Consider the following 15,814-nt stretch of genomic DNA (forward strand, 5'->3'; position numbering starts at 1 on the left):
AGGTGTTAAAGAAACACAAAGTATGAAGGGGGAGAGAAGAAGCAAGTGTGGGGTTGTCAGTGTGATGGAGGCAAGGAGGTGTAGCTCGAAGGAAAATGGAGGGAGTGAAAATAAGGTAAAACTACACCAGTTTGACTCGGAGAGTGAGGGAGGGAGGGAGGGCGTACAAGACGGAGAAGAGTGTAAGACGCTAGATGTGGAAATAGGATTGTAGAGAAGGCTTAAAGCAATTAGCCTCATGGGTCAGGGATAATTTATCAGGCAAAACTAAAAGAACCGCTAAGGAGAAGAAAATGTGATTAGAATATAACTTGGAGAGAGTGAACGAATGTGAATGTTCCTGGAAAGCAAATATCACATTAGTAAGATCCTTCAAATGTAATTTAAAATGTAAAACTACTATTTCTGAGAAAAGGGGAAGCACGTTTTAAAAGAGCATAACCTGAAAAGTTTTTATCAAAGTGTATTTATTTTAATTTATTTTATTTTTTTTGCATTTCATACACCAAGAAACCAACTGCTCATTTCACAAAAACAACAAATCAAAGAAATGTGTGTGCTTCATGTTGCACTTTAACCCTGTAATTCACACATTGACACACTCAGACGCAGATAGAGGGGATAGGTTCTAGCCAAAGGATTTATTTTTAAGCCTCCTTTAAAATAAATTAGACTTGGAGCACATTTCAGTCTGCATGCGGTACTGAGCTGCACGTGTGAAAGCTAAATGCAGGTAAAAGGTTGAGAAGAGAAACCGAATAGTGATAGAATCAGAAACAGTTTTTTTATTGACAAGTAGGTTTGCACATACAAGGAATTTGTCTGCATTTGGTGCATAACAATAAACAAGACAAGATGCATAATATGAAAGAATATAAGAAATCCGTAAAGATGTATGTTATGCAGGAATGTGCAAAGATATTAACTGGGAGTGTGTAAAAGTTCACAGTTTAAAGTATAAAGAATATGTACGTGTGTGGAGATAGTAAAGATCGAGTATCATAATCAGTTCACAGTATATTACTGAACAGTAGATGACCTTCAACACGAGCTGTTCTTTTATAAACCGACCCTTTGTGTTGTAGATGTGCTTATGAATTGGCTTTTGCTTAAGTGAATACTACTTTCATCTTAGAGACTAAATATTCTAGATATCATAATCAACGAACATCATTTTATTAATGTCTTCCATTTGTTAAAGGATCGTAACAGTGTTTTTGCATATTTTACAAAGATCATTGAACATATGACAATGAGAGGAAATAATAGATGCCTTGAAGGTATTGAAAGTCTCATACGGTATGCTTTGGACAATTTGTGTGCTTGTAATAAATGGCAAAAGCAGTCAAAGCCACTGGCCAGTTATTCCTGTGTTATTTTTATTATACTTTAACAAAATGATTACTGCATGAAGGGAAAAGCTGCAATTTGATTATTATTGGACTTCAGAGTTGTTTTCAGGCCTTTTGCTTACAAATACTTTTATTTTGAAAATTTCCTTGGAAATATTTCCAGCTTTTGTCCAATATTTGGAAAGATTCATAGTGTTGCCTGAGGCTAAAATAAAACGGAAATAGCAGAAAATTAAATGTAATGTGAAGAAACACGTGCGCACACATCCAGCAGAGTCGCTTTACTAGCATCGAGCTATCTTCACAATTCGACTTGACCGTGATCCTCAAAGACACTATAAAGCACACTTACTGCTAATATCAATCTGTTAGATGTTTACAGTGCGGACAGAAGATGATGTTTTATTTACCAGCGTACAGTTTATTGTTGAGTGAGAATTTAAGGGGCTGCGGAGAGAGTTATGGGAAGGTGAGAGGAAGAGGGAAGCTGTTTAAAATTCCAAACAGGTAGGAATGAGGCTTCAGGAGGGTAGTGGAACAGCACACACACACACACACACACACACACACACACACACACACACACACACACACACACACACAGATTTGAGACATGGGGAGAAGAAGGAGGCAACCCATATGCAGAATTTGTATGTAGAGCTGAAATGGTTAGTCGATAAATCATTTCAGAGAATTAAACAGCCACTACTTTGTGTAAATGATTAATCGTGATAAAAAATACCCAACATTCCCTAGTTTTAGCTTCGTCTTAAATTAACTGGTAGATAAGTCTATAATAAAAATAATTGTTAGTTGCAGCCCTGTTTGTATGTACTGTATATGTACATTTACACACTGAATAATGGACCTGGTGTATAAATGTACTGTACACCTTCATTTTACCAGTTTGCACCATCACCAGCATCTCCGCCCAATTTGGAGTCCGAAGCCGGGGTGAGGAAGATTAAGAGGTGACCTCGACTATAGACACACTTTGATGTTGGCGCATTAGCACTTGGATATATAATGTTTACAATTATATTCAAACAAGAGGGAAATTACACAGAAGGTGGCGCTTTGAGAAACAATTAGTTTGTCATACTTTTATGAATTCACCATATGTCTAATTTAGCCATAACCCTCTGCCTCCATTTCTGTTTGTGAAACCTACCTCACCATCATCCAATGCAAAATCAATACAACATGATTGAACAGATAAATCAAAAAAACGGGAGCAGTTGCAGAATCACTGAGTGTAAAACCTCAAGGGACGATAAAGTTCGGGAAAAACAAAACCCTCAAAAAGGCGACGGAGGAATAAGTGAGAAGAGGGAGAAGATGGAACCTGCCATTGTGTGTTTACCGTCACAGTGGAAGAGTGCACAGACTGAGTGTTACCGAGAGAGTTGAGGCAAGGGAGGAACAGATGAGACTGTATAAACACACGTGACCCTGCTGCTGCTGTCAGCTGTCCCACTTACAGGCTGGGCCATGTGTGTGTGTGTGTGCATGCACGTTCGTGTAGGTGTGTAAAGATGCTGTTCCAGATGCACAGCTTGTGGTTGCACAGCTGCATGCTAACACACACACACGCACACGCACACACACACACCAGTGTCTAAAGGACGAGCGTAAGTCATACTCCCTCTACATTTTTGTTGATTTCTGTGTTACTCAATGTGAACGCCTGAGGCAAAAGTGACACGTGCTGCCTCCATAACTGAGGTCTTCACTAGCTCTACAACATGCCGCACAGTATTGTGTTTTGGTTAAGTCTCGCAAACGGCTATAGGCAGATACAAAAGCTCTTTAAAAAAACATGATGTCCATATGTAGGGCAGTTTATTAATTGCAAAAGTATTGAGTGAGCGCAAAGCAGATTCAAGCTGCAATCAATCCAGGTTTGAAAGCACACTGGGACACATTTGGAAGCGTATAACAAGCACAACATCCTGATCTGGTGTGCATTTCGTTTAACATGTGATCTCATAATTTTCCCCAGCAGCTTTGGCAGAATCTTAAGTTTTTAAGAGGACATATGCTGGCTATTTAAACTCTTTTTTTTTACTGTCTGGAGACAAATGACAAAGCTAATGGACTACGTTGGCAGGCGGCATCACTGAGAGTGGGGTCACCCCAGAAAGTAATGTGAAATTAATCTGTGCAAAATTCATCTGCACGTCTTCACAAATGAGGCCCCGCTAGAGGCTTGGAGACGTAGTGACTAATTAGTGAACTAGTGTAGGTGTCAAGCTAATGGCTAACACACTATTAAACCAGAAACATGCTAACACTAGTGAGTCATAACAGCGTGACATAACTTTCTTTTCTCTTTACTTGGCTGTTCTTCCCCCAGGCATTTCTTTCTCAGAATTTCTCAGTAAGGACAAGAAGTTCAAACTGTTTATTCAAAAGATGTGTTTGTACCATCGACTCCTGTCTTAAAACGGTCTGCAAACCATTCCTCTTTTGTGGGGAACTTTATACTCCAACAAAGGAGGGTTAAATAAAAGTCACCTTTGTCAAGACTCAATTGTGTGAATTTGCCAGAAAGAAATTCACCAAAGTTGAACTAAATGCGATAAATTCCACTTATCGTAACAGTTCCATTGACATAAATTGATTTTTGGTACAAAATGTTACTGTATTAAATGCTAGTGTGACTGAGCCTTAACACTTTACAACCAGGTCAAATCCCTTTGATTTTACTTTTGCTCTCAGTTTGAGACGGCTTGCAAGGGACGCAAACATCCAAAATTGAAAGTGTGCAACAGGATGGATACCAAACAAACGAGGCTCTGCTTCTTCAATTCTTGTGACAACATTTCTCTTGCAGATAATTATAATTCTGTCGCTGCTCATTCTCAGAACTTGTTCAGGGCTTATGAATTCGTCACTGTGCTTACTCAAATCTTGACTTGAAGACTGATTTCCATTTAAATTAGTTTTATGCCCTTTCAATTGTTTTGCCATTAATGAACTTCCACACACAAGCAGTAATGTTTAGCCTTATAGCCTTTTTTTGTTTCTTATTAATAGTATTATTTTCGCCTTTCCCTCAATTTCACATCAAGAAGTATTTTGCTTTTTGCTAAGCTATTAATAAGGATTTGTTCCAAACTGACCTGCCCGTCACACAAACATGAACATGCACACACTAAATGATAGGAAGCTGGATTTAATAAGGGGTGATGCAGGATGGAAATGCCTACTACTATCTCTTTTTCCTCCCATCCAGCCTTTTTCCTCTCTCATTTAGGCGTCTGCTCTAATTTGCATCTTGCTCTGATGGACACTGATCGGGCACTGCTGTCCTCTTCACAACAAATACTCTCTTCCCTCCATTATTCTGCTTCGTTCTACTGTAAATCATAGCACTCTGCTCGACATTGCTCTCCGTCTGTCTGTCCCTCTTCCTCTCACTTCCTTTACCATTTTGTCTTCACGCGCTCCGTCTGCTTTTCATTCCCATGTGTCTGATCCCTCCAGATGTTTCCACCCCTGCTACACTCTGTCCTTCATTGGTTTACACCTGCTCTACTGCTCACCTCGCACACTCCCCTCTCGTCTGCTCGCTCACAAATAGCCGAGGGGGGTCACAAACGTCTTAGATCTCCATCGAGCATAATGGTTCACTGCAAGTAAACCTGGGTGAGAGAGCAGCTGCTGCCCAATTTGCTCATTTGAGACAATCAGTGAAAAAAGGACAGAGAGACGACAATACGTCCAAGAGATTACACCGAACCACACATTTACAAACACAAAGGCACACACACACACACACACACACACACACTCCAGTCCTGCTAATTGTTGGCCATTAGTCTGCAAGTCTGGGATTGCATGTCTTATTAAATACAGAATTTCAAATGAGCTTCGTTAAATAAGAAAGTACTCCCCTTTTAATGAAGCTAATTTATATGGAAATTACACATAATACTGACGATTCAGCGAGAGATTTATCCTCATTGGATGAATGGGAGGAATTAAAGAAAAAAGAAAAAGAGGGATAGTGATTTCCCCCCCCCCCCCTGGCTTTAGCAGGTTCCTGCTGTTGGACTCTTTCTGCAAGTTTGCTTTTCAAGCACACCCTTAGAGGGTTCAGGTCATGTATGTTTAGTTTGGAGATACAGCAATCAGTGTGCATGTGTGTGCGCGTGTGTGTGATGGAGAACGTGTATGTGAACTCCTGTCCTTGTGCTGACCCTGCCGAGCCCCAGCCTGCCTCTCTGGTTCCCACTGATCCATCATGCTGTCTGATTGCTCAGAGAAAACCCATTACTCTGAAACAACACAACACATTAGCAGTGAGCTGCAGGTGTCTCTCCTCTGTGTTGTGCTCATACCTCACCATCCACGGACGCAGGTGTCATGTTTACAGTGCCCTTCCAGTCAAATTGCACAACAGTGGAGTCGAGGCGGAGGTCCCTACTATCTGAAATACACTCCCATATTTGGACAATCACGTAATGCAACCCATCATTGCTTCATTTTGTGGGTTGACTGCACACTTGTCTGTTTAAGAGTGTTGCGCTGCATACAGTGTGATAAGACACTCCGACTAGTGATTTATTAATGCAGGTCTGTATGCAGCTATGCCCCTGCAGACAGCTTCGGTCCCTCAGGCAAAAAAGCTCAGCGTTGCCCCCTGGTGGTAAGTAGCAAAGATTTGGCCAACGTTTCCTCATTTCTCCTGACACCATCCCTAATGAATAGTATAAATGGTTTAAAACCTAGAAGGTCTTCAAATATATCCTTAAGTGAAAAAGGTGGAAAGGTGTAATACGCAGGTGAGAGAGGGGATCCTAAAAAAAACAATATCTGCTGTGCATCTCTACTTTGTCAATGACATTTTAATAGCTGGTTCACTTCAGGAGTGGATAATTATCTACCGTGCACTTTGAAACTGCAGTGTTTTCGTATGCACTTTTGTTTTTTTAATACAAGGAGTTTCTATGGAGACAGTTCTACAACTCAACCTGCGGGCCGTATTTAGTAATAATAAAAAAAAACAAGTTTGTGTAATGAATAAAAGCTTTATTCAAACATGAAATAAAAAAATAGTGACAAAGAAAGAAATGATCAGAACTCACAAAGTTGCATAAATATATACTTTCAGAGCAGTTCAGAGACAACATATTTGAAAAGGAAATATAATCGCAACATCTATAAACAAGCAGCGAAATAAAAACAAATCAAGGACGATGCAGAATGATTAATAAAATACAATAAACGATGTCTCTGCTGTACAGGCCTTTTTTTTTTATATCTTCTTTTTTAAAAGTGATCTCATGGTCAAATGCATTAAAGATAGTTGCCTCTGAGAGGTTGCTCATACAGTTAAATCATTGCAGCTCGAGTGAGCAGTGTTATGGTGCTCTGACATAATGCATATTATGCAAAAAACAAAAGTGCATTCCTGGGTGAGAACTGCAGAGTGGCCCACGTTTCACAGTCTCAACATCTGCTGATTGTTGTACAGTGTGACATCTGATGAGCAAGAGAAGTTTGCAGATGGTTTCACTCTGAAAAAATGTCCGTTCTACTTCCGGGCCTGTAAATCGCAAGCGTTTGAAAAAGACTGGACCAAATAAACCGATCATTTGCGCCTCTGATTTATATATTTAAAGTGATGCTAGGATAACTAACGATCATAAAACATGTAGTAGTGAAAGCTGCAGAGGACACCTGCAGCATAATGTTAACTGAGCACTGTTATACAATTGAGTTCACTTTGCTCCGATAAGGCCATGAAGTTAAATAAACCATTAGGCTAAATAAATGTTTACACTCATACCACAATGTATATCCACGCTAACAGTTCAGCAAGCTTCATTCTTATATAAAAAAACAATATCAATAAGGATGCAAAACAAATATTCACACGTGTGTACTGAACAACAGTTTCCCCCTCTATAAAAATAGCTTAAAAATCTGACACATATTTTAGTACAGTGTAGGGTTAAGTTAGTTTTTTTTCTTCTCTTTTACATCTGACAGTTTAATAACAGGCTGGTACATAAGTCCTCTGCTACTCCTTCCCTCCTATGACACTGCCATTCACAGACATAGGGCTTTAAAGACCACCAAAGTCCCAATAAGTAGCGCTAAAGGGAGCAAAAATGAAAGGCATCTTCATCTCATCCCTGCTCTGGACTAAGACTCCATACTCTAAACTGTCTGCAGACAGGTAGCAGTCTTTTCCCTGCACGGAGCTTCACATGCACAGTGCTTTAGTAGTAGAGCAGGACTCCAGGTCCAAGAGAAGAAAGAGTATGGCCAACAGTACAATATGTGCGCTCCATAGCAATGTCAGGATCATTGAAAAGGTGAAGCAGGAAGGACAGAACATGCCACATTTGGCAAACAGAAAACACAGAATCTCTCTCACACAGGAAAAGGGCATCGGAGGGGCAGAGATATTGAACACATAAGCGTTTAGTAACCGATAACCAATAGGGCTGCACAATATATCGGTTTTTTTATTGTCATCGCGATATTGCACGCAGGGATTTTTGAGTTAGTTGAATGAGTATCAGTAGAAAACACTGCCTTTTGTGTACCATGTATATGTTGTCATATAATTACCTTTCAATTTCTTTTCTTTTAGCACTGAAAGTAGCAGAAAGGCAGAACCGAGTGCACTTGAGTTTACCTTTTATTTATCGCGAGTAATACAGTTATCGCAATATTCAACAACGTTATCGCATATTTCCCTTACATCGTGCAGCCCTGATCCACAACTCACTTCCACACACAGAAGCGTGTTGGGAACTGAGACGGGCCCAACCGAAGCGAACTAAAAAGGATACGATTGTGAAATACAACAAACTGGGCAGGAGTCAATGAACAGTAACAGTCAATGTTACATTTCATACACTGCACACGGGCGATAATTATTTTACGAGACAAGCAATAAACATCGCTGTCATCACTACCATCATCATCCACTTTCAGTTAATTCACATAGGCAAAACAATAACACACACACAGCACGCACGCACGATGTTACCTCTACTGTAAAGTGGTGGATAGCGTGTCCCCTGATACCCGAGAATAAAAAAAGCGAACAGAACGCAACACAAGCAGAACGAGTGACACAAACCACTGACATTATAAGGACACTTGAAGAAAGATTGTATTGTTTGGATTAACTAAACGCAGTTGCTATGTACCGCCGTGTTTGCTGGTTATAGCTCGTCAAAGCATATAAAATAATAGCTATCCATAGTTTATGGCAAAAATAAATAACTTAGACCTCTTGCAGCAGTTGTAAAAAGGCCACTGAATGCTTCTGTGTCTGTGTGTCTGTGTGCGTGTGTGTGTGTGTCTGTGAGTGTGTGTGAGTGAGAGAGAGATGCAAACTCAACAGCACAGGTAGGAACTAGCCATAAAGTCTTTTGCCTTAAACCATCATGCATTGTTACCGTATAAAAGACTGAATCACAGCCTCAAACACAGTTTCTTGTTCATGTTTCAAATCATGCCATTATAAAGATATAACTGTATGCATACAGTACAGCATCACAGATTACAGTGCAGCTTCCTCTTGGTAAATCACCAAACCTGGACAAGCCCCTGGTACAGGGAGAAGCTGATTACCAGGCTTGTGGTAAAAGCAAAAGAAAAACAAAGTGCCTCAATCCTGTAACATGTTGGATTTCAAAGGCAGAGGCTGAAAAATAATGGCAGTAAATGATCGAGGAGTTAAAGTACAAGCTTCTGGTTGCAGCTTTGCCAAATACCTAAATAGCACAAATATTCCTCTGGTGTAATTCATTCAGGATCTTTTCCTGACAACAGCGGAACATCGAAGTGCTGACTTGCAGAGTAAGAAAGGCTTTATTTTGGGACTTTAGCCAGTGGCCTGTTTAGTGAGTTTAACTGAATAAGGCCCAAACTTAAAAAAGGACACTCCATACTGTTAATCTGTACATTAACACTTTATATTAAGTTGCCCTGAAGTTCAAATTCACTTTTTAAATGACTGTGACGTGAACTGATTCAAAGTCAAATTAGCGACGAGCGACTCAGTTTAAAAGTAGCCGTAATTTTACACAAAAGGACACTTTGAAATGTATTCTGTTAAAGCATCAAACCCAGCACTGTCCGGCCAACCTCCCATCTGCAGAGAGCCCAAATTAATAATAAACATTTCGAGCAAACAGTAACAATGAACCTTTTCAAAAAAAGGAGTGTCAACCCCAAAAGGACAGTTGTATGGTAAGGTTTCTTAGTGCGCCTAAACATTTGTTTAGGAGAGCAGTAGACAAAATTTGAAGTTGTGTAAAGACATTATGTCACATTGTCAGATCTCCCTCACTCAGTTTTTTCCATCTCTATGAAGCTTTGGCTTTTCTTGCTCGTGGTGATGTTTTCTCCTCAGACTTCACAACTCCATTGGCGGCACCTCCTGACAAGACAAGTGATTAGAAACATTCCTGAGGAAAGCTATTTCAGATGTTCAACAATGAGAAATAATACAAACCCATCTGAAATGAGACTGAAACACATGATCTCATTATGCCCGTTTGGTTGACTGAACAGATGCTGAGGTTCTTGAATACTCACCCCTTGTAGGCTCCCTTTTTTGAGGCTTGCTTTTTGGGCTGACTGCCTTCTTCTTTGAGGCCTGGTTCTGGCTGTGCTCCCTCCACTTTTTCAACTGGAAGTTAATGAATTTCCACATCATCCAAGCCTGAGTCAGGCAGATAGCTGCCAGACAAGTCATCCTGATGGGTGGGGAAGACGCATTTTAAGAACTACAACCGTTAAAGAGATTTAACTTGTGAACAGGAAAACAAAACATTGGCCATTTAGTGGTTTTTAAGTGTAATGTTTGGTGTAAATTAGCTAGGTAGTAAGGCTCTTCCTGTCAATGGCCATCTGGACTTGCCTTATGGTGAGCACATTGAAGTTGCCTTCTGCCAGAGAAAAGCCCTGGTTTTCTGTACGGGGCAGCCCAAAGCCAAACGTCAGAACTGAGAGTGTGAGGGTGAGGAGGCGGGCGATGACAAAAAGTAGTGCCCACAGAGTAAAACTGTAAAGGGGAAGAAGAAAAAAAAGACATCGTATCAAATTGTTGAAATCAGGAAAGCACAAAATGCTAATTGGGGAAAAATGTAAACTTGTTTGTTATATGAATGAAAGAAATACCCCTTCTGCTTGTTCTCATCACTGAAGTAGAAGAGGCGTGACGCGTGGAACAGGAGCTCCACCAGGTAGTGAGGGACCAGCAACACCAGGCCCAGTCGGTGGAGGCTAAACAGACGCAGAGAGACGGACGGCAACACGTGAAGAAAGAGAGGAGACAGCACTGAACGCTATCAGCTATATATACACTCTTTTCTTAGAACATGGCTGTGAACCAAGAGATACAAGACTTTAGTTCCCCACACTACAGTTTGTTTGCTCTTTTTTAGACTATGTTTTGCCTTTAATTACAGTACAGCTGAATATAGACAGGAAAGGGGGAGACATGCGGCAAAGGGCCGGATACAAACTTGGGCCGCTGCAGTAAGGACTCAAAACACAATATGACACCTTACAGTTTCAATTCCCCCAAGATGATCTCTATGGGGTTGTGTGAGGACAATAAAAAAGGAAAGTCTGGAATACTGAGCAACTACTCACTCGAAAAAGAACAATCCCTCCATGCACTTATAGGGTGTAGTAGCTTGGTTTCAGGCACAATGTTTGAGTAGTTTTATACACTCCTGCAGTAACTAAAAGTAACACTGCTTTACACAGTAACACGTTCAAACCGTGTCATCATCAGGCACTGGTTTGAAACATTCTCAGTCATGTTCAGGATATATTAGATCTTTATGAGAGACATACCTAGAGCATGCTTCTTTATTTCATGCTCAGAGGATACCATCAGAAAAGTGAATGATTTGACTCACTTTAAGACATAGGCACCAGTGATGTGGACAACGTAAAGGCAAATGTAATAGAGCTGGCGGGGGATGTCCTCCTGTGGAAATAAAGTAACAGCAGCCGCATCAATTACCACACACGGTACAGTTTGCTGCAAAGGATGAAGTAGCATACTTAACTTTAACATTAAGTATCCTGTAGATTTTTAGTAGTTGTATTTACTGTGTAGTGAAAGATGATTGAATTAACAACCTTTTAGCTTTGATACTATAATACATTTCCGATGCAAATGAGGGATCGAAATACACTTGTCTCTGTATGTACACAAGTGTGCTTGTTTTAGGTATTCCAAGTCCTACATGCTTCATACTGCACATCAGCCGATTCCTCATGGAGACACATGGAAACGCCAGCGAGGATTAGCAGCGGTAAGAGGTTAACCGACTGAAGTATACACACCACTGCACTCATCTTAGGTTACAGACTGCAGAGGACATTACACAAACACTTCTTCAGTTAACATGTTATATGTGGCTCTAATCCCAAATTAAAAAGTAGAAACATTTTACATTCACTTGGGCTAATGTGCCAGCTCACATCTGCAATACGAGACCACTGATTTACATAAATAATAACTTGCTTATAAGTAAGACATTATCTTAAACGACCCTTACCTTCCGTACTTTTTGAAAGTACAGCTCAGGAAGTGCATGGAGCCAATAGGCAATTTGGCAAATGTAGAAGAACTTGACCTGAAAACTAGACAGAGGACAGTTTGTGCAGAGGTGAGAGACCGGGGGTTATTTGGGCTCGGACAGAAGTTATATCACCTTAATATACAATAGAGCATGTTGTGCGTGGAGCACATGAAACAATTGGAATTAAGTGTTAAAGCTTTTTAAAATATGAGCTTCTGATGTGTCGGAGTCTTTACTTACACCATGTGAGTGTGTGGGTACCCCTCCCATAAGAAAGTAGGATTTGTTGCAAAGTCTTCCTGTGAGAGAAGAAGAGACACGACATAAGATAAAGCCTAATGCAGGCTGGCACAGAGTGTCTCTGTGACTCCCGACCCTCGTACCGCTGTAAGGATGCTGCAGCCCCAGATGAAGGAGAACAGGTAGAACGCTGCGAGCTGTCCAGACTCGTTGAACTTGCTGTGTTTGGTTTTTGACAGGTGCAACCTCCTGTTCATTTTCTGAAATTAAACAACACAGTACACAAGGTGAACACATTAATATCTCACGTTGATACAGAGGACATAGTTAGTGTGTTCCTTTTTCATTTTTAAAGTATGCGTCGCATGTTTAGTTACTCACATCTCAAAACAAAGATATTAGTACATGAATTATCATGACTTGATTTATGAGGAAAAGCAGGTTAAGCGTAAACCCCTGCTGTTACTGAGTAATGACTGTCACAGCTCTGACATTAATGTTATTAGTATTAATAGAGTAGCTGTGCGAGTTTTCCACATTTTCCTTCTTGCATTAATGTTCTTTTTTAAAGTCTTTCTTCCGTCAAGCTCAGGAAGTAAAGTAGGTCATCTGTTAATCGCATGGGTTTGACACTCCATATCTCGAAGTGCCCTTGAGCAGGACATTGAACCCCACATTGAACGCATCTTGTACACAGAACGAGGACTGAGGATTGTCTCCGTCTCTTAAAACTGTAAGGGTGTAAAGAAGTGACGGCCAGTGGGAACAGGAGGAACATAACAAGCAAGCAAAACCTGCTTCAATGTTCACACTATTGTTTTAGAGGCATGCATGAAAAGAGAGACAGATATCTTTAAAAACATCTGTGTTGAATGTGGTCCGTAAAAAAGGATTTTCATGTTTGGGATAAAAATATATTTAAAAATTCTATTGATGATTTCCCACCGGGAACTGACATCAAAGACAAAATATATCAGAAGAAACATGAACATCTTTTCATTTATTATTGTTTAGTCCACATGCAGCTGGAAGGATTGGACCTTATTACTTACAAACAGCTATCATGGACCAGAACAGAGCAAACACATACGGCGTTATTTGATGCTTTTGAAATGAAAACTAGACACATCTGACAGTGTGCAAGCTGCCAAAATAAAGGCGGGGAGATTCTTCAGCACAGTTTCTGTTTCCCTCATGTTGTGTTTATACAAAATAATATGCCTCCATGTGCAAACAATAACAAACACAAGGAGCCAATATGATGACTGTGGAGTTTGGATACTGATGTACTCACGTCGAGAATATATTCTTGTATCAAGGCATGAAGGATGACCGCGATAAGCAGGTAGAAAAACACAGTGGCCGCATCTTTAGGGCCATACTGATAAAGGTTCACTGGATCACTTTTCTCATCTGCAACAAAAGAGAAACACAAAGTTAAAACCGTAGTGCCTAAACAATGACTAAAATCATCTACCAATGCAGTAAACTTGAGTTATCTTAAGAATACCGAAACGATTTCTATGCTTATCAACTTCAACTCACCGAGAACTTGTGTTACATTGTACTGGACTGTGATGAACATGATGGCAAACTTGGCTGTGACCTGGAACACAAAGACAGAAACAAGATCAATGGAGAGATTCTGAGATGAGAGAGAGTTTAGTCACTGACCACGGATGTATTTCATACAAAGGAAGCCAAGCCTTTGTTTTAATACGTGTGTGCGTCATCCTCGTGGATGTTGGGGAACCCTACTCTCAGGCGTGATAACTTTTTTCGACAGGTGCACATAATCATCATTTCATGCACATATGGTATGAAAGTAGTGAGGACTGCTGTGTCCGTGCAACATCCTGAATTCACTGAGTCCCATAACTGGGGTCTGGGGACTTCCAGGGGCTGCCTGCAGGGGCTCTAGCAAAGAAAATTAGTATATTTTAAAGTTCACAATCATTGCTACAATGACTCTCATTGAGTCCAGATGAGTGTGAATCATTCACTTCACTTCCCTCTTCAGGAAAGGCATTGGCAATTGTGCACCAAGCTTTACAACCCATCTTTATCTGTACAGGTAAAGCTTAATTAAGATTAAATCTGATACAATATTTTAAGTGTGGTGGCTGGGTTGGGGGGACAGGTCAGTATATTGTTTCATTCAAAATCAGCTATAGTGTATCTGTCCAACCAAAGGGCTGGTAGTCAAATGTGTAGCATGCAGGCAGATATTCAGCCTGACTATCTTGTTGCCAAAGGCCAGATACATGTATTGATTTCCTATGGAGGCAATGGGTTAGCCGACTGGTAAAATGACCTGTTAGCTGTGCCAGTGGGCCTCCTCGCCATCTTCTTTGGCAATCAGTGAGACACATGAGAAGGGAAGGAGAGAGACACGCTAGCGCCCTGCCCCTGGAGTGCTGCTGTCATGTCAGCTAACGATAGTTAGCAGCAGCTAGCATCTCTCGGCTAACCACAGCTCCTGTCCAAGCACACAGTACCTCGAACATCAGGCCGAGGAGGATAATCATGGCCAAACACGAGACCATGTCGGCGTGATTCTGGATCACAAACTCGTGGCTCAGCACCGGCGGACTCTTGTTCTTCTTGCGGAACCCCATGGCTCACCGACGCGGCTCTCCCTTCTCTGGCTCAGGGCTTCAAGCTGCGTTGGAGCTAGCTTCCCCCCCCTCCCGCTGCACGGCTACTGTTGTCGGCCTCAACGGATGGATGTTTTGCCGATCGCTCCGCTGCAGTCCGTACGCACAGTGAACTGCTGCTCGTGTGTTTAAAAACAGTCATGAAGATGCATCGCACCACACCAAACACTACAGCACAACACCCACTTTCCCCCCCCCTGCCTGGTGAAGTCAGATGACGGGTCCTCCCACTTCAAAAGCCCATTCATGAACCGCCCAGTGTCATTGACGTAGAAGGAGAACCCAGGCCCGTGGTGCATTCAGGGGCTCCTCCAACACATTTATATTTCTCAATATTTTTTAGATATTGAAATTAATTTAATTTAATTTTCATGTTGCAATGATGAATCAGAATCTCTGACGCATTTATTGGACATTTGTATACACTCTGTTACTTTCTGGCCTCGAAGCAAAGATTTAATATTATGTAAAACTGATTATAAAATAACAATGTAGTTTTAAAATGTCATTATACATTTTGAACACAATACATATAACATTGAATTCTTTGTAAATGTATTGTTAAATATGGTCAAGTCAACATACAATGACTGCACAATAACAAAAGCTAACCCCAATTTCACTGTATCTTTTAATGTGAATTCAATTCAGAATATATTTTTTAAAAATGTAATATTTTATATATATATATATATATACTAAAATAATATATATATATATACTAAAATAATAATAATAATAATAATAATAAATAAAAAAAAATATATATATATATATATATATAAAAATAAAGTAATAAAACTGTCAAACTGTATGGTGAACTCTTAAAATAAGAATAATGTGTGTTCTTTTCAGGCTATAGTTTTATATTATTTAAGTTTATTCATCCTATTTAAAAAAAAAATGTATTATTGTTTTTCTGTATCATTATGTTGAGTACATGTCTGCAATGTTTGAATTTGAATCCATTGTCAAACCAAGACTTCTC

General features: G+C 40.2%; 1 protein-coding gene across 1 annotated transcript; it reads right to left on the reverse strand.

The window, feature by feature from the left end:
- Positions 1–6,368: 6,368 nt before the first annotated feature.
- Positions 6,369–15,027, reverse strand: LOC115010716 (translocating chain-associated membrane protein 1-like 1). The gene is made up of 11 exons (XM_029435455.1): positions 14,668–15,027; positions 13,715–13,775; positions 13,464–13,582; positions 12,313–12,429; positions 12,170–12,228; positions 11,906–11,990; positions 11,258–11,328; positions 10,509–10,613; positions 10,249–10,392; positions 9,924–10,084; positions 6,369–9,765 (listed from the first exon to the last, which is right to left on the reverse strand). The coding sequence occupies exons 1-11, from the start codon at positions 14,785–14,787 to the stop codon at positions 9,692–9,694; spliced, it is 1,116 nt and encodes a 371-aa protein (XP_029291315.1). The 5' UTR covers positions 14,788–15,027; the 3' UTR covers positions 6,369–9,691.
- Positions 15,028–15,814: the final 787 nt, after the last annotated feature.

The sequence above is a fragment of the Cottoperca gobio genome, chromosome 7 (genome assembly GCF_900634415.1).
Source record: "Cottoperca gobio chromosome 7, fCotGob3.1, whole genome shotgun sequence".
In the NCBI taxonomy this organism is placed as follows: Eukaryota; Metazoa; Chordata; class Actinopteri; order Perciformes; family Bovichtidae; genus Cottoperca; species Cottoperca gobio.

Coding starts and splice junctions, on each gene's coding strand:
- LOC115010716 (XM_029435455.1), bottom strand. CDS start 14,787: ATGGGGTTCCGCAAGAAGAACAAGAGTCCGCCGGTGCTGAGCCACGAG. Junction 11,991..12,169: donor TACCCACACACTCACATGGT/GTAAGTAAAGAC, acceptor TCCTCTGTCTAG/TTTTCAGGTCAAGTTCTTCT. Junction 10,614..11,257: donor ACTGGTGCCTATGTCTTAAA/GTGAGTCAAATC, acceptor GCGTCTGTTTAG/CCTCCACCGACTGGGCCTGG.